The sequence below is a fragment of the Camelus bactrianus genome, chromosome 30, assembly GCF_048773025.1.
Source record: "Camelus bactrianus isolate YW-2024 breed Bactrian camel chromosome 30, ASM4877302v1, whole genome shotgun sequence".
NCBI classification, from domain to species: Eukaryota; Metazoa; Chordata; class Mammalia; order Artiodactyla; family Camelidae; genus Camelus; species Camelus bactrianus.
In genome coordinates, this window is record NC_133568.1 from 5,834,994 (window position 1) to 5,860,271 (window position 25,278).

The window sequence follows — 25,278 nt, forward strand, 5'->3', positions numbered from 1 at the left end:
AGAGATGCTGTATTAAAAGGCATCATATATAATAGGATGAAAATAAATTATAATCAAGGGTTTGTGTTCTACTTAGGCCATGTACTTTACTCTTTAAACACTTTAAACTAAGATTTGCCTGTAGATAACCATTTGACGATAATTATTTGTCCACCTGTTTTAAAATTCTCTATTTATAGCTGTGTTTTTCTATTTCTTTTTTTTATACAGTCTAAAACTATAACAGTAACAAATACAGATACTGCAAATGACGTTATCAACGCGGCCCTACCAATGCTAGGGATAACTGTAAGTTACTCTGCTAGACATTCTTAATTAAAAACAAACTTTGATACTTTAGGTTCATGTAAATATTATCCCTTCCATCATAAGACAGCTGATTACTAGAGATACTAAAGTTCTGTTTTGTCCCCAAAAATGTAGAAAATAGGGACAGTAGATTTTTTTATTCTTTTTGAGGGTTTGTTTGTTGTGTAAGATTCTTAATAACCTCCTTCCCCATTCCTCACTTGTCATTGTATGACTATTCTTTCCCTGTTTCCTGTCTTAGTTCATCTTTGTTATCTGTTATTCTCTTTATTATCCCAAAATTCAATTCAGTCTTAGGATGCTGAATTCTGAAGGATTTACTCTATAGAATTTTTACGTAAAGAATATATAGCTAGAAACCATATTCACTGGCTACAGGTTCAGAGGATAAGAAGGATGGTGCTTCTGATGAACTGGTAAATTAAAAAATAAGCTTTGAATTAGATCATGGATTTGAAGGCCTCACACCACATTTTTGTTAGTGGAGAAGATTGGAATGTTTGAGGATGAGGTAGGGAAAGAGCATTGGGGAGTCCCATCTCCTCCTTACCGGTGTATAAACACCACACAGTGGGTCCTTGTATTAAAGTGAATGACTTTCAAAAGGATGGATGCCAAAGGAAACACTTGGACAATACCATTTCTTGCGTGAGATTCTCTATACATATGAAGACACAGTGATACTATGACGTGACATGACATATATTTAAGATATGTCATAGTCTTAAGTATTTTGATTTGCTTGTACACATTGCTATTGTTTAGCCCTTAAGAAAGAATCAAAATTTAGAATGAGATACCTGATTTATTTTAGTTCAATTTAGAAATATATTTAAGGTATAATTAAATATATATGTGCTGAGTAAAGCAGGCCCCTCTGCATAGATTTCTAAGCCTATAGAATTATACATTGGAAGAGAGTGAGTAGCTTGAGGGAAGGAAGGGAGGTTAATTAATGACATGACTCATTTTCTTATTTATGCTTTTCTTTTGGATAAGTGATCAGTCTCATCACACCAAAAGTATTTCTATTCAGTGTGGGATTAGGAATTGAGTCTCTCTGGTTATACTGCTTTAAGGAATTATTAATGTGTACGCTACCCTACATGAAAAGAAAGGATTTTTACTAGATTGCTCTTCCTGTTTGCAATAAAAATGTTTGACTAGAGGATAGGAAAGGAAGTGACAAAGTAGGGGAGGGGACTTGGCAGGATGGTCTCCTAGCCTGTTCCCTTCATTATAAGGTCAGGGTCATGATTTTTAATCAGAAGATAAAGGCAAGAATATTAAATATTGCCATTCTGTTCTGACTTCATTTTAAACATTTTTGCTTTATCCTCTTCTAGAGGATACAGCAAAGTCTGTATAATTTGATATTATTTCTTTCAAATGGGATTTTTAGTATTACTGGGTTGTAATTCTGCTAGTGAATGGTTTCATTGTTTCCCATAACTGGGCCTGTTCTCTAGACAGAATTCTTGTCCTTTCTGTCCCCAGGACTGGACTTGCCCAAAATAAAGCCAGCACACACTGTGCCAACTACCTGTCTCCTCAGAGCCCCTTGGTCAGTCTTTTCTTTCCACTCAGGAGCAGCTGAGTTAATAATCAGACTTTGAGACTTTACTTTTTCATCACAGACACAGCAGTGTTGTGGTTTTCTGGATAACAAGGTTGTCTTTGCAGGGGCACGTTGGAGATTAATTCTAGTGTTTGCTAACAAGTACAGAGACCTAACAGAAGTCAGGACTCTAAATAAGATCGATTAACCTTTTAGTAAACCAGGAAGGTTTTTTGTTTTTTGGGGTTTTTTTTGTTTTTTACTTTACAAAAGGGTGTGTATGTGATTTCCCATTCTGTGGGCTACCCATAATACTGAGAGCCTGATTCCACTGAAGTTCATGGATCCCTCGTCATCACTAGGGGAAAAGGCCAAGATTTTGAATCATCTGTTAGGGGTTAGAGGAGAGATGGGTTGTAGGAATCAGCATTGCCACCTTCAAAAACCATATCACCCCCATGAACCATGAAAGCATTTATATTGGCCCTATGTTTTTGCAAAACATAGAAATGCCAAAAAATATGTCTTTGTTCAGTTACCAGGTGTGAGAGGATGATTGTTAATTCTTTTATCTCCAAGGGCTCTGAGAAAGAGTACAAATTATGGGTGAATTCCAGCAAAGAGGAGGCACCATACCCACTTATTGGTAAGTTTCTGTGAAACTATAAGATGGATTGTGTTTTAGTTATAGTTCTAAATGTCTCAGAGAGTTGGTCATACAGTCCTAAATTTAAATACTATTAAATAATAAATCCCATGTAATATTCATTTATTCATTTAATAAATACATATATCAAGTATGTCCTATGTGCAGATAAATGATAGCTCTTCAAGTAACCAGTGGTGTAGAGGGGAAGAGAAATGTAAATTTTCCTTTCTTTTTTTTTTTCACTTTACAAATAGACCTATTTTTGTCAAACCTTTTAAAAATTTCTTTCTAAGAGAAAGCAAGATGTGCTGGAATCCCATTTTCCCTGTATATTTATTTTTCATATTGAGTTCTTGAATCTCCTTTCCTTTTCCTGCTGTTTGCCTCTATAGAAAACCTTCTATGATCCAGTCATGCCTCTTAATCTATCAGTGAGTATTTAACACCTGCCCTGTACCCAGATCTTTGCTAGGCATCAAAAAAGAAAATGAAATTAAACCATTTAGATTCCTAAAAATCTTTATTGACTTATTTAGCAATAGGTACTACCCTACCAACTAACTACTTTGCTATTTCTCTAGCCAAACTTCCCAGCACCTGTTTTGAGGAATTACTGGAAAATAGGTCACATCTCACCTTATTTAAATCATTTAGCTATAAAAATATTTCTTGATCAGTGAAGTCCTTCAGTATAGTTAATGGAAATAGGGCAATTAAAATAAGGGACAGCATCTGTAGCAAATCTTGAGATGATGACATTGATGATGATGACGATTTCTGTTAATGATTTTTAAATGCTTGCTATCTGCCTAGCATTATGCAAAGCATATCGCATGAGTTATCTCATGTCATCCTTTCATTTACCTGTGAGATCACTACAGTGTAATTCAGGTTTCAAGTGATCCGAATAACCCAAATCCAAACTTTTCTATGAAATGTATATTCTCAGCTTTAAAGCAAGCCATCATGCACACAGCTGAGGACAAAATATTCCATTCATTTCCAGTTTATTTCTTAATGTTGTCATTTGTGTAAAAGTCAATGAGCAACAATTAAAGCTGTTTTGAAAAGTCAAATAAATACTTAAAATAGTTGTTTTAATAAAATATATTAATTTAATTAAAACTATGTAGATAGTAACTCTCAGGCTTAAAACAACATGAAGCTTCATTTCTAACTCACTAAAAAAAAAAAAAGGATATGGGACATGGTTGTTACTTAGCAGCAATTCTCCATTGTATATTTTACTGCACCTTGCAAATTTCAGTTGTGGATTAGCTACTGGTTATTTTGGTAAATCAATTTTGTTTTATTGCTGTCATAGAAGTCTTTTTTTATTTTTCTGCCTTAGTCCCTGAAAGTTGCTGTAGTACTTAATATCAATGAAACATTGACACTATATGCCTATGCAAGATGAAAAGGAAAAGTTCACTGAATTATATTCAGTGATAAGTCTGGAATGGAAGAGACCTTACTCTCTGTACTTAAAAAGTAAACAAATCTACAGCCCAATGGTACTTAAGAATTGAGAAAATGAAATTACTCAGCGTACTAAAGATCAAAAACTGATATTTCAGTCAGGTGTCCAGGGTTTAGTTTTTCTAGTTAGAAAACTCCTTTTTGAATCTTGTTTTTGTGTCTCTCATACCCTGCAGTCTTCCTTCTAACTATTGCCTGTGAATAACGGCCTCAGAGTGGCATGGTGGGAGGGAAGCGTAAGTCAGACAAGCCAGCCCTTGAGTAACTCTAATTGTTTCTATAACTAATAAAGAGTATAAAATGTCTTCTTTCAGGTAGATATCTTGTATTGAATAATAGTAATAATAGTGATCTTTGAAATATATAGTTATTTGCCCTTTGTATTTAAATACTATTAACCACTAAATTTTCTTATTTGATCCTTATAATACTGTGTGATGGGTAGGATAAATATTTTAAATCATAAACTTAAGGCTGAGAGAGGTCAAGGATTTGCTGAAGATTTACAGAGGTAGGTAGTGTCAAAGGAGAAACTAGAATGCCTTTCAGTATTCTCAGATGTGAACATAGGAAAAGTCAACAGGATGCAACTCACAAACTAACCTGTGCATTCCCAAACAAGATATTCTTTAAAGACTTTTTTCTCTTTGTTTCTTCTCTGTACCCCCCCCCAAAAAAAACTACTTTGGTGGGGCCACCTGCATTACACAGTGGTCTCCAACTGTAAGAGTGTGCATGGCGATTGCTCAGTCAACAAAAGGATTCTTTATACCAAAAGTCCCAGGAGCAAATTGCAGGACATTCCAGTCTGTAGCACACATGCTCATACTGACACAGTGCCAGTCAGCCTAAAGTCTACATTTAGATTTTTCTCTGTGTAGGACATGAATTCCCCTATGGGATTGAAATGAGTCACCTTCGAGACAAGGCACTCCTGACGCAGGGGTCAAAGGACTTCCCCACACCTTCAAACCTCCAAGAGTCCTTCTTCATGGAACAGCTGCCCCAAGAGAAGCAGTGTCACTTCATCTTGAAGCCCAGCCGGCTGGCTGTGGCCCAACAACTGGGTGGTGAGTTTTCTCTTTCATGAGAGCCTTTTTTTAGCAAAACTTTTCACTCCTGAAAACAAAGTTTTCAAAGTTCTTTGCCTTTATACAGGCAAAGACCCAAACTTCCAGCCAGATGAGGTATTTTTTTTCTTTTGAGTTTTCTAAGTGTTTTGAAGGGAAAGATGTAGCTTTAGAAGATGGGTTTATAAATCAGCGGTAGGGGTGACTGATGGGTAATCAGTAGCTGGTTGTGGTACGGTCTGTTCTTTCTTTCTTCACTGTCCTTCCCCCTTTAGCTTTATGCCCACTGCAGAGTCAAAGGCACCAGGCAATGCGGCAGGTGCTTCAATGCCTTCTTTGTACTGTAATGCATTGCATTGTGTGTTCCCCCTAAATGATCATATTATTAAAAGAAGGCCGTCCGTGATGGGTGTCAGGAGATGCTGGTGCCCTACCTGGATCCTGGTACTGATAATCATGTGAAGATGAAGGTAATTTCCACAGAAATCTCTCCTTAGTCTGCTAAGCTAATCTGAATTCCCTGGGAACATAGCCATCTGTTACCCTCCCCATAATAAAGACTCCAGAGTGATAAAAAGTGGTGTTCAACGTAGGAGGACCATCATTAATTACCCTAACCTGTGTTTGAGCTTTAAACCCTCAGTCTGAAAGTAAGATTGTATACAAATGAAAGCAAATGTGTCAGACCAAAAAGTGTGAGGTGGGGGTGGGGGGATAGCAGAAAATTGATGCTGAATTTTTGGAGCTGCTTTTGTAAACCTGAACAAACTGGGATGCCCCATGGACAGTGGCCACTGTTTTATGCTCATCCCCCGACACATGCATGTCCAGCCCCATCTCTTTCGGTTGATGACCTAGCCTCAAACTTTATACTTTATTGAAATCACTGGTCAGGACTCCTTCATCTTGCCAACACCAGCTATAAAAAACTTACCCTGCATTTGCACCTGTTTCCCACAGAGTTAAAGTGAGTTTTTGAACTCTAAGGCCCTCTACCCACGTCTTTGGGGTGCTATGGAGATATTACAGTTTTCCATCCCCTGAAACGTGAGCTCCATGAAGGCAGAGAGCTGAGTCTGTTTTGTTCACTGCTATGTTTTCAGCACCTGAAACAGTGTCTGCATATATAAATTGAACTCAATAAATATTTGTTGAATGAATTATTTTATTGACAGGTCTGTTGCTGGTACTCATTGAAGACACAAAGGGAATGTCACCTTTATAACTAAGCTGAGGAAAATGGTGTTTTACTCTTCTATCTTTATACCCATGTTGTTCAAAATGATATCTCTGGGTCCCTTGTCAGTAAAATAAATTTATTTTAACTGACTTGACCAAAACAATCAGGGGTCAAGAATCCTAAGAGTTTTACCCAACTTTGTCAACAGCTTGCTTAATTAGACTGTAGGCATCCTCTGTGTGTTAGTCCTCTGCTTCTCTCTGCTGGAAGTAGGATGATATTGGTTGCAGCTGTAGGATGATTCACACTAAGGGAATGGAGTGACTACAGACCCATGGTGGCAACCTACATGTGAAACTAAAAATTTAACAAGTGAACCAGTTTTGTATTTTTTTAATATGCAAGATTTTGATGAACAGCTGCTTTGGAAACCACTGACTTAGACCAGGGCTCAATAGACTTTTTCTGTAAAGGGCCAGGTAGTAAAATTTGCAGATCAAGAGACAGAATTGACATTATTACACAGGTACTTAAATAACAAGAGGAAAAACAAATTTTCACAAATTTTTTATCGATGACATTTGATATGTAGTAATAGAGTACAATTTTGTGTAGTACAGATCTGCTAATGAGAGGAATAGGATTGTTTTGGGGGAATAACATTTGGCTTAATTGAAGTGCAAAGTTAGTATTCCAATTATCACCATTGGATGGAAAGTGTTCTGATCTGTAGTGAGGTTTTGTGTATTTCATCATCTTTGAAAATACCTTTTCACACAAGTAGGTGCTGCCAAATACTGACATACCACGCTACAAGCGTACAATTTTAATTGAGCATATTTCTCTCTTCAGAGACATTTGTAGAATTTTGTTAGATCCTTCTTTTGATATTTGCCTTTTGGCGTGTCATTTCATTGCAGATTAATCACTTCCAATTGAAAGTTAGGTAGAAGTGAAAGGCTTTTGAAACATGAAATTCCCCTTTGCACAGGTCAATTGCACAGTTAAAGGATTTTCAAATATAGAAGTATCCTTTGCACTTACATTGAGGTAGGTAAATACTGCTAGACATGTAGTTTGAGCTCAGAAAATATATCCGCTACAATTTTTTTATGAGAATGGAGATCTTGCTTCTTGTTTTGACTTTAGACGGCAAGAAAAGTGTGAAAGTAGCTTGACATTACTTGTTCACTAAATGTCATTAAATGTCAAAGTAGTGTTTTTGTTTCCTTTAGATAAATACCCAGCAGTGGAATTGCTGTGTCATATGGTTGTACTATTTTTACTTTTTGGAGAAACCCCCATGCTGTTTCCCATAGCGTCTGCCCCAAGTTGCATTCCCACCAATAGTGCGTGAGGGTCCCGTTTCTCCACATCCTCACCAACACTTGTCATTTGTGTCCTGTTGATAATAGCCATTCTCACAGGTGTGAGTTTCTATCTCATTGTGGTTTTGATTTGCATTTCCCTGAGAATTAGTGATGTTGAGCATCTTTTCACGTGCCTGGTTGCCAACTTTATATGTTTTTTGGAAAAAGTCTCTTCAAATCCTCTGCCTATTTTTAATAGGGTTGTTTGTTTTTTTGCTGTTGAGTTATATGAGTTCTTTATATATTTTAGATGTTAACCCCTCATCAGATATGTGATTTGCAAATACTTTCTCCCATCACCTTATTGAAGTAGGTTGATTTTTCATTTTGTTCATGGGTTTCTTTGCTGTGCAGAAGCTTTTTAGTTTGATGTACTCCTTCATTTTTTCTTTTGTTGTTTTTCATTTTTGGTGTCAAATGCAAAAAAAAAAAAATCATTGCTAAGACCAGTGTCAAGTAATTTACCCCCATGTTTCCTTCTAGGAGTTTTATGATTTCAGGTCTTATATTCACGTCTGATCCATTTTGAATTAATTTTTGTGTATGGTGTGGTCCAGTTTCATTTTTCACTTACTGCTCTCCAATTTTTCCACTAGAACAAATCATAATAAAATTTATATGGAATCACAAAAGACCTAGAATTGCCAAAGCATTACTAAAGAAAAAGAAGGAGGCTGGATGAATAACCCTCCCAGGCTTCAGACAACACTACAGAGCTACAGTAATTGAAACAGCATGGTATTGGCACACAAACAGACATCTGGATCAGTGGAACAGAATAGAGAGCCCAGAAATGAACCCACATCACTTTTGAAGAGACTGTCCTTTCCCCGTTGTATATTCCGGGGGGTATCCCAGCGGCCCTGCCCCTCAGACCAGTGCCTTAAAATTAGGAAATGAGTCTCTTTAACATGAAGTCAGTGATTTGGAAAGAATTGCTTCTGCTCTGAGCCCTGGGGTGGGTAGTGTGCACACGAGTGCTTTAAGAACTGTTCCCCAGTCCGCCACGGCCCACAGGTCTCCTGGGCATGAGCTCTCTTGGCCTTCAAAGTGAGATGTTTTAGGGGTTTGTCTCACAGGTGCCAGACCTTAAAATTTGGGGTACAAACCTTTCACTCCTTCTGGAGAAGGTCCGGGTTTTGAGGAGATTTTAAGTTCCCTCCCAACTGTGGGTTGTTGCACTAGGGGTGGGGTTTATGGTGAGATTGTCTCAGCCTTTTCTAGCCACTTCCCTCTCATTTTCCCAATGTGACAGTCTCTCTGCCAGTTTTTAGGTTTTTTTCCAGAGAAAACTGTCGCATAGGTAGCTGTAGATACGGTGTATGCATGGGAGGAGGTGAGTTCAGGGTCTTCCTATGTCACCATCTTGCTAAAATCTCTCATTAAAGGGTTTTTTGTTGTGATTATTCTTTAACAATCTATGAGGACAAACTTCTGAGAATTATACTTTTTAATATTCAGCTCCCTAATTGAAGCGTGGAGAAACGCTGGCTTGGACCTTGTCAGGGCTCTCTGGGCCGCTAGGCCTTCCTGAACTCCACCAGCCCTGCATTTACATCTCCCTTACAGTTTTTATAGCAATTGCATGTCTTTTCATCAGTCTTTGACATTTGGAAAGTAAGAGCTGTGCATTAAAGTTCTACAAGAAAGTAAACTTTAGTGAGATTCTTTTCTCTCAATCCCAGAGGGAACGTGAGCTCTGAAATTGAATGTTGTACGTTGTAAAAGACATGGCTGCAGCTGAAAGTATTTGTAATAAAGTTCAGGACTCAGTTTCTGCTTTATCCTCTGTCTGCACGCATAGGATAGCTGGGTATATAACTTTATGATAGAGCATTCTTCCTAAGAAGTGTATGAAAGCTAAAAAAAAAAAAATCAAATAAATCTGATAGTTTAGAAATAATGAAACCAGATTAAATGTGAGGAAACTAGACTGAGTACAACTACTCATCATATGTCAACATATATACTCAACAAACATTTGCACAGATTGGCTTTGCTGGCACACAGGAGACCCCTCCTGGATTTAAGAATGGGTTCAGTTTCCTTTCCTGTTCTTTAAGATGGTACGAGTTGGGAATGTCAGGACAGGAAGAAAGTTCTTTAGTTAAGCAGAGTCTGGGATTCCTTCCTGTCCGCACACTTCCCGAAGGCTGTTAAACAAGTGGAGAATGGATGTGGGGAGGAGGTCCTCTTTCTGGGGAGGAGATTGGTGTCTTGGCAGCTCTGTTCGAGGCTGCTATGGACCTATGCCCTGGGCAAAGTAATGCTTTTCAAACATTATCCTACTTAATTCTCTCAGTGAGGCTGTGAGCTATGGGCGGTGTTCTCGTTTTAAAGTGAAAAGCAGGATAAGTAACTTGCACAAATATCTGAAGCGGGAGTCTAGCTGGGCTCCTGACTCCTGAAACAAAGACCTCTACACCTGGGTGTATGAGCATTTATGATGCACTTCCTGTATCCTGAGGAAGCCAGGGGTGGATGATGGTCTAGATGCTGTTCAGTAAAATGTTTCCTATTTGATTATCTTCCCATGACGTGGCTTTTTTAGTATTTGGTTTATGTTGGTTATGCTGAGGAAATAAACAGTATGAAACACTTGCTTGAAATGAGCACTGGGCACTGCCGACCGTGCCCCACCGCCCCCCAGGAATCGTCTCCTTGGTGCCCTGCCCCACGAGATAGTCCCCTTTGTGTCCCTCCACCCCAGGAATCATCTCCTCGGTGCCCCACCCCACCCCCCGGAATAGTCTCCTTTGGTGTCCCCCCCCGGAATTGTCTCCTCGGTGCCCCCCCAACATCGTCCCCTTCATGCCCCATGGTCAGAGAGAGCTGAGGGGTAAAGCACCATCTTTGGCAGCATGGTTGGGTGTCAGGGCCTCACAGCCAGAGCGTGATGACCAGTTTCATGCACTGTCCCTGGTGAAAAATGTAGTCAGACTCTATGTGGGTGCCACCTGGGGGCCCGTTCGCCTCAAGAGCTGTTTTGCATCTGCCCCACGCAGCGCAGGCTTCGGGGGTCAGCCAGAGGCTTGGGCAGAATTCATGCCCATTAGTTGGGTTGGGGCTCCCACTAGTCTGCTCCTTCCTGGGGTTCCCCCTTCACCATCCAGCTGCTGTGGTCATCTCCAACTCCATTCTCTACAGTTTTTTCAAACCAACAAGAGGACAGGTCTCTCTCCAAACTTTAGTCACCCCTGCCACCCTGGGTCCTGTGCTCATGGAAGAAGCTGTAAAAATGGGAACCTCACCCAGCGCCATGCCATTCCCTTCTTCCAGGTGTCAAACTGTTGCCTTCACTCTGTGCCTTCCTTTGGTCACTCTTTAGTGTCTCCAGGTCGGCTCTTACATATTTAAGTGTTGTCTGGAGTTTATAGCTGTTACCTGTGTGTATTTGTTTAGGCCAGGAGGTGTAGGTGGCAGAAAGATCAAAAAGGACCCTAAAGAGCTGTCTTTTTAGGTATCAGATCCTGTGCAGATTCATCCATTTTTGTCTTAAAATTAGATGCAGATGACATCAGAACTGTTTTAGAACTATGATCTCACAAAACCGTGATTCACTGCTGACCTTTCTCCTGCCTGTTTTGTTCCTGCTGTCTTTTTTCACCTATATGTCTGCTCAGTTCAGTTACTGTTCGAGAATGATTTATTGAGTACTTACTAGACATGAGGGATGATGCTGGATCTTCTATCTGTTGAAATCGTGTTGATTCAAAATTCACATCCAATGCAGGTGCCTGCAGGACCGCTCCCTCTCTCCCAAAGGGGAGACTGATGTGCTTCATGGTTCTTCTGAATGCCTCTGGTGCCTTGTTCCTCCCTTAGGACATTTTATTTATTAATATACTTGCTGTCCCCCCACCACCCATCACCAATCTTGTCCCCCCATAAGATTATAAACTTTACCATGGCAAGGGCGAGTCTCACTCATGTTTTCATCCATCCATGCTGCCTTGAACATACTTTTTAAAGTCAGGAACCAAAAAGATACATGAAAAGTCTTCAGTTGGAGAGAAAAGGGGGGAATGCAGAGCATTAGCTTCCTGCCTCTGTGCTCGACAGCAGAGTGGGGCATCAGGCAGCAGAGAGCTCTTGTTCTCAGAGAGCACCTTCATAGCGATGCCTCCTCCCCTTCCCCCTTGTCTTCTTCCTCTTCTTTTCCTCCTCCTCCTCCTCGTCCTTCTCCCCTCCCCCCTCTCCTTCTCTCTCCTTTTCCTCCTCCTTCTTCCTTTCTTTTTCTCATTATTGAGTTGTGGTCTAATTTGATCTTCAGCTTTTTTGTTCACTTAGTTTCCTCTTTAAAATGGCCTGTGTGTTGGTATGAAATGCTTTGTGCTGTAAGTTCAGTAAAGGGGGAGCCCTTCTTTGACCTTTGAAAATTTGGTTCCAGAATTCAAGTACATAGACCAGTGACGTCCCCAAAATGGGGGGGAGAATAACCCAAGCGTTTAATGTTTCCTTACCTTATAAAATGCTGAGCATACTATAAAATGGAAACTATAGAAATAAGATTACATGAATTAAATTAGGTTTACTAATAATCTCACTTCTTCCTTAGATTCAGGTCAGAAGACATTTAAAAGAAGATCTGTCATTAACTGGGCCTTCTGGCGGGGCTCGAGCACCCACCTGGACAACCAGCCCATGTCACCAACGTCTCCAAAGCCGGGACAACTCTTTGGAGTGTCTTTGCCAGATATCTGTGAGAACGACAATCTACCCAAACCTCTCTTGGTAAGTCTCGTTTTGGTCTGTAACACTTAACAGGAAAGGAGAGCTCTGGAGGGAAACTCTACCCCAAATGGAAAAATTGTGGACACTCATGGCTTTGGCTGAGAACCTTTATTATTACTTCAAAGAATACAAATCTTGACTAAACTATTGCAGCATAATAAGGCAGATGTGATGGGGAGGGATGGTCTCGTCTGCTGGTGGCAGGAAGGAGCAGCGCGAACCTGCTCAGATCAACTAGAGTCTGTCTGCTCCATGGACGGAGAGCGCACTTTATCTGCACGTTCCTCTCACATCCTTTCTTGAACCCTGTGTTGTTCAGAACATGACTCTTTCAGTCACCTTAGCAGCAGGGACTAAACCTCATACTTCTTATTAGTGTTCTAAGCGTTTAGGCATGCAGATACATCCTCTGGCATTTAGTTACCTTTTGTATGTAGAACAGATCAGGTGAAAGCCACTGAGTGTGCATGGTCTTCAGTGAAGGTAGTAAATGAACCCTGTCAAGCAGCAGTTATTGAGTGTCTGGTACCCTCCAGGCACCGTCCCAGATGCCTGGCACTTCATGCTCTGCTGTGGGGCTGTGAGTACCAGACACATTCTAGCCACTTCATCGCTGGTCCTTCACAACAGAGTTAGAAGGTAGTTATCACCATCGTCACCGTCACCATCACCATCTCCATCATTCCTACTTCACAAATTAAAGCCCCACTCCCCCCAAAAACCCCTCAAGTTTACTGAAAGTCACACACAGCAAGTCTGAGCCATAACTAGGTCTCAGGTCCTGTGGGTTGCATGTCTCCGGCACCCACTCTCTTCCTCCTCGGCAAGCGTAGGACACGCAGCTGGAAAGGAAGCAAAATGAAAGACTGATTGGAATAGAATGGGACAGAGAAAGCTTCCTGGAGGCGATGATTTTGGAGGCTGATTTTAAAAGAAGGCAACACAGGAAGTAGGATGAAGTGTAAAGTCATATGAAAAGCAAGACAAGCAAGTGGAGGATGAGTTTGGCAAGAACATTTCCATGTCTGGGGACAAGATTTCATGTTAGAGAACAGTGGGCAAAGAATAGTGAGACAGGAGAGAGACGAGGTAACAGGTACCTTGAAGTGACTACTGGATCGCTGAAAAATGACAGTCGCATGAAAGCAAGTGTTGAAATGTAGCAAGAACAAATGGGAGAAAGTAGATTTAGAGACACACACACATACAAAGTGGCTTTAATCCACTGGCAGCCCATCCAGCCCCAGCCCTTCAGTGCCTCCCGCTGGGCCGCCCCGGCCCCTGGCAGCCGGGGAGGGCAGCGGTGTGTTCTCCGGCTCCTTCTGCCTCAAGTGCCATTTTGATTTTTGTTTCCTTTGCTTCCCCATAGGATATGCTTTTTTTCCTTAATCAGAAAGGACCCCTCACAAAAGGGATCTTCAGACAGTCGGCCAACATGAAATCCTGCAGAGAGCTGAGAGAGAAACTGAATTCCGGAGTTGAAGTACAGCTAGACTGTGAATCGGCTTTCGTGATAGCCTCTGTCTTAAAGGTGGGAACGCACACCCTTTGTCCCCCCAGTAGTGGAGCTCTGGGGGGAGACAGCTGGTCTCCCTCATTATAACGCTATCCCCATCTGTGAAGAACCATCATACTTAGAGTCTCACAGCCAATTAGCTACGTGGTAAAAGTATTTGTAGCAGAAATACTTGTGGCAAAGATGTCTATGGCAAATAGGTTTACTTTTAAATTATTTTAGAGCCTCAGCTATAGTTAGCTGGCCTTCCCTTGTCCCTCACTAATATTTGGCCATAGCACATACAGCGACATTTCAGTAATGACCCCCTGCTATGACTGCAACTGTGCTTGGCGTTGAGTGTACGCAGTGAAAGGCAAGGGTCTGGTCTGGTCCTGCCCTGAAGGAGCTCGTAGGCTCGTGGGAGACATGCTCACCTCATCAGCTGACTGCAGCACCGAGGCCCAAGGCTTCCATGTAGTCACAGAAACACGACATGTACGTCACAAGTTGTGTGTCGCCTTTGGTAAAGCACATATGTAAGCCTGCTATTTGATTTTCCAGCAAGAATTAAAATTACTCCATTGCACACCTGTCTCCATGTTGTAAGCAGGAACTTGCAAGAGGGTGGTCAGCCATGGGTCCAGTGCTTAGACATGGAATTGGGTTTTCTCTGCCTGAAGTTTCCTAAGGTGGAGATCAGACTTCGCAAGCTTGGCTTGTTAGGACCGTGCCAAAAGCAACAGAGAGTGCTGGCCTAGAAAGGAAAGGAACATAGGACCAGGACCAAAGTGTGTTTACTTTTAAGCTTTTTTATAAACAAATGTCAAACAACAAATTCCCTTGGTCAGATCCTACTTGTGTCATAGTCTGGTTTCACCACACCCGGCCCCACAAGTGCTCTCAGCAGGAGTCTCAAAGGCCGGGAAGGATAATGTACCAGGGACATGTTATTTAATATACATTAGGGATGAGGGTGCTGCCCCAGGCTCCCAGAGCCCAGCCATAGCCTGGAATGCCTTCTCCCCTCCTATGAAGAATACAGGGAGAAACTCCAGACACCTCTGGATGGAATTAGTCACCAATGCTGCTGGAATCTAAAGTTCTAAATTACCAGGGACTTTGTTTTATTTACTACCCTGTTCCTGGCACCTCAAACAGTGCCTGGCAAAGATGAGTAAATATGTGTAGAATGACTGGATGACTGACTACCACATTGTGAATCTCACAGATACCTTCATGCATTTCTTTTAACTAGTGATTTGAGAGAGAGAGAGAGAAAAAAAAAAAGATTAGGATGGTTTGCCAGACTCTGCCATGTTACACTAGTTTGCTAAGATGTATGCAAACAGGAGGTTTCAGTCCAAACAGGTTGTCCTTTATCTTTCCCACTGTAGTCTAGACCCCAATTTCCCTCTGGTTTTTTGTTAGGAAAAAATTCAAAGCATATTTTTCTGTGTATGCACATCATTGGAGGGCTGGCACAGAGCTCTGTGTGTTCCAAAGAAGGGAGGACTGAATTTTCCAATAAAGTGCCTTCTTTCTAATTTCTCCAATACAAATTAGTAGAATAACAATTTAAAAAAAATTTTCCCTCTATGTAAGGATTTTCTACGACATATTCCTGGAAGCGTGTTTTCATCAGATCTCTATGATCATTGGGTCTGTGTAATGGACGAAGGAAATGATGAGGAGAAAATAAATGCAGTTCAAAGGTAATTATTCCAATTTGGTCATTTCTCAAAAATACTTTAAAAAAACTTATATTTTATAAGCTTGTCTGTTAATGTAATAATAACTGTCAAAGTCATATCCATAGGGGCCAGTTTAAAAATAGATTTATGCTAGCAGCTGTTGTTATTATTGGTTTTTTTCCTAATCTTATCAATATGGAATACTTGACCATTGTACACCTTCTGTATATTCTAATCTGATAGGCACTGAAACCCATTAGACTAATAGCTAATACTGTAGACACAATCTACAATTTATGACCTTAATTTTGGTAAATATTTAACTAACCAGATGATTCCTTATACACTTCATTTAGCAGCTGAATTCATACAGAGAAAATTCCTTCCCCTCAAGGAACTCACAGTCTAGTAGAAATAGACAGATAAAACCCAGAATTCCAGTGTGGTGCAGTCAGTGCCGTGACAGGGGTATGTGGAGAAGGGGACGTGAGGACAGTCCAGAGAGACAGTCAACTCATTGAAAGTGTCAAGGGAAAAGGGAGTTGCAAAGCCTCAGCCTGATCACAGAGAATGCATGGTCTGTCCTCATGGAAAGGGAAGTTGCGAGCAGAACCCAGCACCCCCATTCCTGAGTATTTCCCACATCATAAGAGAATAGGAAAGAAGTGTCCATTAATGAAAAGCAATACTTGCGTTTCTGTGAAACCCAAGAATCCCAGTATCATTTATTTGCAAATGCTTGTTTAGTGCAGTGTTATCTTGAGCAACTTTCAAATGTAAATCATTATCTACACACAGCTACTGATGGTGTAAGTGTTGAAGACACCAGACTCAGAGCCATGTACAAAATGCTGTCTCTGCTTTCATGACAGCTTGTTGGGAACTGTTCAGAGACAGGGAACCTGAGATTCTGTATGTTGTTGCTCACTGTCTAAAACTTTATATTCTAGAGCTATTAAAGGATGATTTTTAAAAGGTCAAAATTATGGCTTTCATATAAATATACACACATGAAAGAAATTTTATTTAAAACATGAATTAATAAAGAGAACTACTAAGACGTTACTGCCGCCGGTTCAGAGAAGACGGTTAACTACCACAAGTTATAATAGTTGAATCAGAAATGCTGAAATGAATTTATAAATATATAAAAAAAACTGGCTTTTTCTGCTGGGACATGAGGCAGTGCAAATAAATCACGTGTCTCTTCACCAGAGAGAATTTTCAGGTCTATGGACAAGTATTATGTGTGTTGCTGTCAATGTGCTACAGTTTACAGAGGTGTAAAATAACTCAAAGGCTCAGGGCCCCCACAGAATCTGACACCCCAAAAGAGCACGCTAGGCAAGGCCTTACTTTCCACTGAATACATTCAGTAATCTTTTGGCCCGTTGTAATCTGTCATAATTTGTCCCTAGAAAACCACACTCATTGTCAGTCTGTGGTGCTGAAGAAGCACCTCTCTGCAACAAGAGTCAGATTACCTGATTTTCTTCCCCAGGTTGTGATACAGGAAAACGGGGCACGAGAGGAGGGCTGTGTCCCAGGTCTCACTTGAGTCCCTGGGATGCACCCTGCCAAGTGAGGGTCGTTGGCTTCACGCAGGAAAGAATTCAAGAGCGAGCCCTAGTTGAGTAAAAGTAGATTTGTTTAGAGAGATGTACACTCTGTAGACAGAGTGCAGGCCATCTCAGAACGCAGGAGAAGGGCAGAGGGGAGCAGGTTGGGTGCTTTGTTTAAAGAAGAAGCAGACACACAGTCCATAGACAGAGTGCCGGGCATCTCGGAAGGTGAGGGAGCAAGGAGGCCACGAGGCGCGGTGTTGCGAGTTTTTATACGCTAACAAGTGAGAGGATTACTCCAACTGCTTTGAGAAAGGGGGCGGGGATCCCCAGGAATTGGGCCACCACCCTCTCCTTGACTTTCACGGTCAGCCTTGGAGCTGTCATGGCACCTGTGGGTGTGCCGTTCGTGGTGCTAGTACATTACAGTGTGTGTGAGGGAGCTCAGGGTCCGCTGGAGGTCAGATCCCCTTCCATCCTGGTCCTCAAGGTCCATCGGAAGTTGACTTTTCCTCCACCTTGGTGCTAACTGCTGTGTCATTCCTTTAATGGCTGTGTCCTGCCCCCTTCCCTCCTGTCTCAGTTGCAGATTCTTGTTGGAAAAAAGCAACAACCATGAATATATGTGTGTATATATATATATGTATTCTGGATGGTAGTAAATGATGGTGAAGGATAATTTAAAAATCCCTTATCAAGTACAAAATCGGAACAGTAGGAAATATACTGTTATAAGCTTGACTGACGTGTGAAAGTGGTGCCACTGAGATAAAGAGACATGGGACAGAACTGACCTTAGAAGCTGGTGGAGCAGAGTGTAAGCTCTCAGGATGGAACTGGGAGTCTTTGTGGCTGAGGCTTGAAAGGTTCTAATCCAGAGACAGAATATACAAAATAAATGAATAACCCCCCTGAGTCTTACTCTCTCCCCTCTATAAGACAGTCCTCGCTCCGCACGTACCGTATAAGCTGACACTCCTGCATATCTGAACTGTGTTTCTGTCTGCGTGATTCCCCATGAAAAGTGAAGAAAGGTTGCCCTGTCTACAAGTTTTCCACAAAATGTCTTGCTTAAAGAGCACTTTTGTCTGTCTTTAGGCTATTAGACCAGCTCCCAAGAGCTAACGTTATTCTGCTAAAGCATCTTTTTGGGTTATTGCACAAGATTGAACAGCACAACTCATCGAATCAGATGAATGCATTTAACTTAGCAGTGTGCATCTCTCCAAGTGTCCTTTGGCCTCCTGCTTCCTCCAGCCCTGAACTAGAAAGTGAATTTACAAAAAAGGTAATAAAGTTTTTCATTTTTCTGCCCTGGGGGACTGAGTCCCCGTTTTGAACCTAAAGTTTGGGGTATTAATTCTGAAAGACATGTTCTTAAGTACATCTTTTTATAAGTCTGAGTTCATCGACTATTCTGTCCTCTCCTGGTAGACTGCAGAAAGGTGATTTCTTAAGTAAAGAAAGTGATAGTAATTGGGTTACTTCTGTTTTCCCTTTAAGGAGGCAAAACAGCTATGACTGACTGAAACCACAGAGGAATAAGAGCAGATGATAAGATTTTAAAAAGAAACAAAATACTTTGAAATTGAACAGGTGCAGGTGGAAATCTCAGCCCTCCGCACTTGCCAGATGTACAATCTAGGGCAGAATTAGTTACACTGATCCACAGTTTCCTCACCTAACACAGTGGAGGTGGGGATGGTACCTCGCTCACTCAGTACTTACTTGAAATCACACTCCTGCAGTACCTAGTGGTTAGTACAGGGACGGGGTACTGATTCCTCTTCCTCCCAACGTTCCGCCTGTTCCTTTGCCTCAGCTATTGGGGCAAGAAGACTATGTAAATGTTCCAGTTTATCTCAGTGGAGGCACAGCGCTCTCCAGTGAGCTCTTCTCCAAGCATCTCCAGTTCTGGCTCCTCAGGGAGGGAAATGCATAGGAAGAGGCTGGTCAGGCAAAATGTACGCTTTTCTCTCCAGCTGTCTCTCTCCTTCACAGTAAATCCACAGAGGATGCCCACCTCCCACACTTATGACACCTGCCTTTTACATAAGAAACATATTTTATAAGTCTTTATCTAATGATGCTTCATGAATTTTAATAAGAAAGTATATTTCTTCATCCCAAATGCCCTGTACAGAGAATACTTAAAATTACCCTAATTTTAAAGACAGGACCATTAGTATCAAAATGTTAGCATTAAACCAAGGCCACAAATAATAACTTTAAGCCACTGGTTAAAATCAATTTCTATACTCAAACTACTCTTGAAAGTATCGTGTTTTTTTAGGGGAAACAGTTCTGTTTAGTTTTCAAGGAGATAGGAACTTTGAATTTTTCTCAGGATTCTTTTTTTTTTTTTTTTTTCGGTTTGAACCAGGATTCATACAGGAAGTGTGATTTATAGGTGCACTATGTGAAAAGTAGCCCTTCATTTTTATTCCTTTTTTGTACAGGTTTCTCTGCTTATACAATTTCTGATTGAAAATTGCTGTAGAATATTTGGAGAAGAAATCACTTCCCTTCTGGAAGCAGTTTCAGTGACATGTGATACGAAAGAGAAAGCCTCAGGTATTGTGAATAATGGGGTTGTTTCTGTTCGTGAGAAATAGACACACATGTGAAGGTCAGCGAGGGCACTGGTTACCCTGCAGCCCAGAGCAGCTCAGGTGAAGGGGCCTCTCGCCTGGGTCAGGGGCCGAGGGCTCCTGCCCCTTCCTTACAAGGCTTGCTCGTAGGTCAGGCTGTGTTAACACTGTGGTCGGGTTACCAAGTGTATAAGACAAGGTTCCCAAACTCCAAGAAGTTGTTAGTGGCAGAATTTTAACTTTTTTTTAAAATAAACCTTACAAGGATATACAATAGAACAATTAACAGACTTACAATATAATATATTGTTATAACATATTGTTACAACATCTTACAATATTACAGAACTGCTGTGGTTGAAACTGGAGTAGGAGACCCAGATGCAGGCCTGGTCTGGTTCCTCCTCATCTTCCTCTCCGAGGTCCCTGACACCTCTCAGAAATCCAGCGCCCTGCAAAACGCTTGAGAAAACAGCTAGCTTCATGGGGCGGGGCAGGGTGTGTGGGGCTTGAAGACATTCAGCCTTCCAGAATATGAATGCCTGCACCACCAATTCTTGGTTATCTTTGAACAATTATTCTGTGCCACCATAACATTAGTATCTTCTCCTGTAATTGTGGGAAACCATAACATCTAACTGGTATTATTGCCGTAAAGAATAAACAAGGTAATAGATATTAAAGAACTTTGTCAAAGGGAAATTGATAAGGTTGGTAAATGGTTTCACTGAGGCTAACAGAATTAATTAGGTATACCTGCCAGCTAATCCATTTAATAAAAGACAGGGTCTTATTCAGAACCTGGGTATATCTGCATTAATTTATTCGTTTTTTTTTTTTTTTTTTACCATTTCTTGGTATTATGACATGTGTTCATTGTTTTGAGGAAGTCTTACTTAAAGAAAGCCTATTTCTTCAGGGACTGAGGTAAATCTAGTATACCCCAAAAATTTACTTTTAATTTCTGCACTAACAACTAGAAAGATTGTGAAAGATGCTTTCTTTCTTGGGAGTAGGAATTTGAAAAATCTGCATGAAAACAGAATTAAACTAAACATCATAGTTGTTTAGTTGTTTTTTTGTTTTTTTTTTTAAGGCAGCGTGTATTTGAGGCAAGTGCAAATGTTAATCACGGTTTGATTTTTTTGGCAGATATCTCCTGCTTCCAGTTGAATGACTCCTCCTATGACAGCCTGGAAAATGAGCTGAACAAAGAAGTCGATGCTCCGTGCAGTGACTTAGTAAAGAAACTCGGTCCAGGCAGCAGAAGCATGGACTCCGTGTTAACCCTCATTGACTATGACCTCGAGCAGCCTGAGGTGGAAGGCGTTTTAACCTTGAGTGACTTTGACTTAGACCGTCCTAAAGATGAAGACATCCACGTGGAACAGCCCGGTGAGCCCGCGCCGGTGGCCATGGCAGCAGTGCACAGAAAGGCCTCACTGCAGGACCAGGCCAGTGCCCCCTCTGGCACGAGCACCCCCATCTACCTGTCCACAGCTACAGAAGATGCTCCAAAAACCCCGAGGCAACAGCGGCACTGCTCAGAGCCCAGCATCGGCTACCTGGGTTCAAAGATTTCCTTTCTCAGGGCGTTTTATCAGAAAAGGATACGCAGGGCCAGCTGTGATGCTATTCTCCTGAAAAAAGATGAGAACCATCTGAGTCAGAATCCACCCCTCCAGGAAGAGGGTAAGACAGGTTTTAAAACGAGTTTAGTCACAGGTACTGATGTCAAGAAAAATACCACTGATAAAAATCATAAGAAGAAAATCTTTTGTGATAGCGAAGGAAATCATGTAAAGCTTTTTCCTAAATCCAAGCCAGTGACCATTTCTTACAGCTGCCTGTCCTCACATGATTGTCCCAGGAACCAGCCCTTCACTGCGGACACGGCTGGGTACTCCCCACCATGCACAGCAGAGCCCCTCAAGGGCTCAAGGGGGCAGCGGCGCTGCTCAGAGCCCAGCACTGATGACCAGCACTGCAAACTGACCTATCTCAGGGGACTTTATTCAAAAAAGCAGCAGCACAACGCAAGCTGTGACACCAGTCTCTTGCATGGAGAGGAGGATTATCTCAAGAGGCACAAGTCTTTGCAGATGGAGGGACAAAAGCTTATCAATCAGAGCTTGGTCATGGGGATCGAGGTTGGCAAGAGTGGTGCCACAAACCAGAACACTGAGAAGGTCTTCCCCCCAAGATTAAATATTTGCCCGAGGAGTAGCTATTCCAGCTTGTCCTCCCCAGACACGTCCCCATCTGGCTCATCAGTGAGCTCCCAAGACAGCGCTTTTCCTCAGATTTCTGAACAGTCAGTGTTTACACCCACTGAAACATCCTCTCCAGTAGATTGCACTTTTCAAGCTCAAGGAAAACAGGAAGAGCTTTCTTCTGACTTTAGCAGTTCCAGCCTCATTTCTGGAATTCCCAGTCCCTCATCAGGGCAGGCCAGCAGCCACCTGGCTCATACAAAAAAGGACAGCCTAGAGGGGCATTCACAAATGCGTTCTGTAAGTCTTCACCCCAGCACATGGTTGAGAAATGGTATAGCCAGTTTGAAAAATTGGTCCCTCAAAAAGAAGGCAAGGGCACCAAGACCAGAAGACAATAAAACAGGTTCTCTAAAAGCACCCACAGAGCCACCTCCACTTGCTTCTGGCATTCCAGGAACCAGCGCACTGCAAGAGAGACAGACACACATTCCCCAAAGGGCAGCTGAAGGACTTGGAGCCGTGCAAACAGCCCAGTGCTGTAGTTCTTACCCCAGCCAGGACTTGGAGAAGGACGGTAGCTCTCCATCCAGCCTGGCGGAAGATGGACTTGAGCTTTGTATGAAGTCCCCTGAGGAAGGAGAGAAGGATGAGCAGTGTTCTGGTACTCTGCCTCTAGAAGGATCCTCTCCCAGCTCTTTGACAGTGGACGACGTGTCCAGCCCAGACTCAGGGCCAACAGTGGTTTCTGATGCTGAGGACACGCACGTAACCAAAGACATTTAACCACAATCAGAATCTAATATCTGCAAGGACAGAAACCGGGCTGCTAATAACATAAAGATAATAATTACTATGACACCTGTGTATAGAATAACCAAGACAGGTAGCATCAAGGTTATCACTGCTGATACTTAGGACAACAAAAGAATCCTCTTTATTGAGACTATTTGGCAAAAAGTTGAGACTAAAAGATTTTATCACCTAACTGTTTGGGAGGCTTTTCCTTATTAGAGCATGGATTGATCCTATCATGCATTTTAAGAGATCCAAGCAGAGGGCTAAAGAAGAATCATCTTCTCTAGAGGAAACATACCTTAGATGACATTAAGAAGGCAAGGATATCAAAAGCAAAGAATAAAAACCATGGACAGAGGGGGAAGTCTGCAAAGAAACCATCCACATTACATGAAATGTTTTTAATAAGTAAACAAGAAAAATACCACCAATCAAAGCATTAAGAAGGAAAGCATGTCAGATGATCAAGGAAATCACATCAGACTTTTCCCTGAAACCAAGCGAGTGGCCAGTTCTGAGACATCTCATAGTCAATCACATGCCCTCACAGACTCATTTCAGCTAGAGTGGAAAAAACTCAAGGGATTTGAGCCATGAGTACCAAGACATCATAGTTTTTGTTGGTCAATTCTTTTTTCCATTAGTGTTTCACTGCTCTGCAAGGCCCCGGACACAGCTGTGGGGAGAAAGAAGGAAATGGGTGTTCATTTCAGTGTTCTTTCTAGAGGTGCCTGAGCCAGGAACATTCTCCAGAAATTCACTTTTCCCTCCTAGGAGGTGCCCTCTTGACGGCATTCGCTGTCTGGGTGAGCAGGAAGAGTCTGCAACAACAGTCATTCCTTTGTTACATGGTCATCATTGCCAACAGGTGATCAAAGCAAGACCCCACATTGCTGAAATGTTTTTCTGCAGCCTTGCCTATAGGATTAATCAGTAAGAAAAAAAATTGCTGATAAATTCTCCCTTTTCCGATGGCCATTTAAAGCTAAGAGAGCAGTTTTGACGGCTGGCAGGTTGTAAACAGTCACAAAACAAAAGAGCCACCACAGTCGCTGTCGGGCCTTCTTTCAAACAGTCCTCGACGTTGGATTTTCTCACCGACAGAACTTTTTACATCTTTTTCTCCCAAATGATTCATGGGGTATACCCCATTGGTTAATTCCACTGGGGCATGCACCGCAGTGTACACCCCATTGGTTTATTCCACTGGGGAATGCACTGCTGTGCAGACCCCACTGGTCTATTCCACTGGGGCATGCACCGCGGTGTAGACCCCATTGGTTTATTCCACTGCGGCATGCACCACGGTTTAGACCCCATTGGTTTATTCCACTGCGGCATGCACCGCGATGTAGAACCCATTGGTTTATTCCACTGGGGCATGCACCGCGGTGTAGACCCCATTGGTTTATTCTACTGGGGCATGCACCGCAGTGCAGTCCCCATAGGTTTATTCCACTGGGGCATGCACCGTGGTGTAGACCCCATTGGTTTATTCCACTGGGGCATGCACCGAGGTGTAGTCCCCATTGGTTTATTCCACTGGGGCATGCACCGCGGTGTAGTCCCCATTGGTTTACTCCACTGGGGAATGCACCGAGGTGTATTCCCCATTGGTTTACTCCACTGGGGCATGAACCATGGTGTAGACCCCATTGGTTTTTCCACTGGGGCATGCACCGCGGTGTAGTCCCCATTGGTTTACTCCACTGGGGCATGCACCGCGATGCAGTACCCATTGGTTTATTCCACTGGGGCATGCACCGCGGTGTAGACCCCATTGGTTTATTCCACTGGGGCATGCACCGCGGTGTATTCCCCATTGGTTTACTCCTCTGGGGCGTGCACCGAGGTGTATTCCCCATTGGTTTACTCCTCTGGGGCGTGCACCGCGGTGTAGACCCCATTGGTTTACTCCACTCGGGCAAGCACCGCGGTGTAGTCCCCATTGGTTTACTCCACTGGGGCATGCACCGTGGTGTAGACCCCATTGGTTTACTCCACTGGGGCATGCACCGCGGTGTAGTCCCCATTGGTTTACTCCACTGGGGCATGCACCGCGGTGTAGACCCCATTGGTTTACTCCTTGGGGCATGCACCGCGGTGTAGTCCCCATTGGTTTACTCCACTGGGGCATGCACCGCTGTATAGTCCCCATTGGTTTATTCCACTGGGGCATGCACCATGGTATACACCGCCCATTGGTTTATTCCACTGGGGCATGCACCACGGTGTAGTCCCCATTGGTTTATTCCACTGGGGCATGCACCGCGGTGTAATCCCCATTGGTTTATTCCACTGGGGCATGCACCGCGGAGTAGACCCCATTCGTTCATTCCACTGGGGCAAGCACCACGGTGTATTCCCCATTGGTTTACTCCACTGGGGCATGCACCGCGGTGTAGACCGCAATGGTTTACTCCACTGGGGCATGCACCACGGTGTAGTCCCCATTGGTTTATTCCACTGGGGCATGCACCGCGGTGTAAGTCCCCATTGGTTTACTCCACTGGGGCATGCACCGCGGTGTAGACCGCATTGGTTTATTCCACTGGGGCATGCACCGCGGTGTAGTC

General features: G+C 42.5%; 1 protein-coding gene across 1 annotated transcript in view; it reads left to right on the forward strand.

The window, feature by feature from the left end:
- LOC105066969 (rho GTPase-activating protein 20-like) overlaps positions 1-23,348 on the forward strand; it is a 63,284-nt gene extending 39,936 nt beyond the window's left edge. The window contains exons 6-14 of the mRNA XM_074355214.1: positions 211-288; positions 2,447-2,513; positions 4,877-5,065; positions 12,174-12,349; positions 13,719-13,880; positions 15,450-15,559; positions 18,199-18,388; positions 19,560-19,674; positions 20,844-23,348. Coding sequence (XP_074211315.1) covers positions 211-288; positions 2,447-2,513; positions 4,877-5,065; positions 12,174-12,349; positions 13,719-13,880; positions 15,450-15,559; positions 18,199-18,388; positions 19,560-19,674; positions 20,844-22,690 — 2,934 coding nt within the window. The 3' untranslated portion in view covers positions 22,691-23,348. The remainder of the gene's footprint in view (positions 1-210; positions 289-2,446; positions 2,514-4,876; positions 5,066-12,173; positions 12,350-13,718; positions 13,881-15,449; positions 15,560-18,198; positions 18,389-19,559; positions 19,675-20,843) is intronic.
- Positions 23,349-25,278: the final 1,930 nt, after the last annotated feature.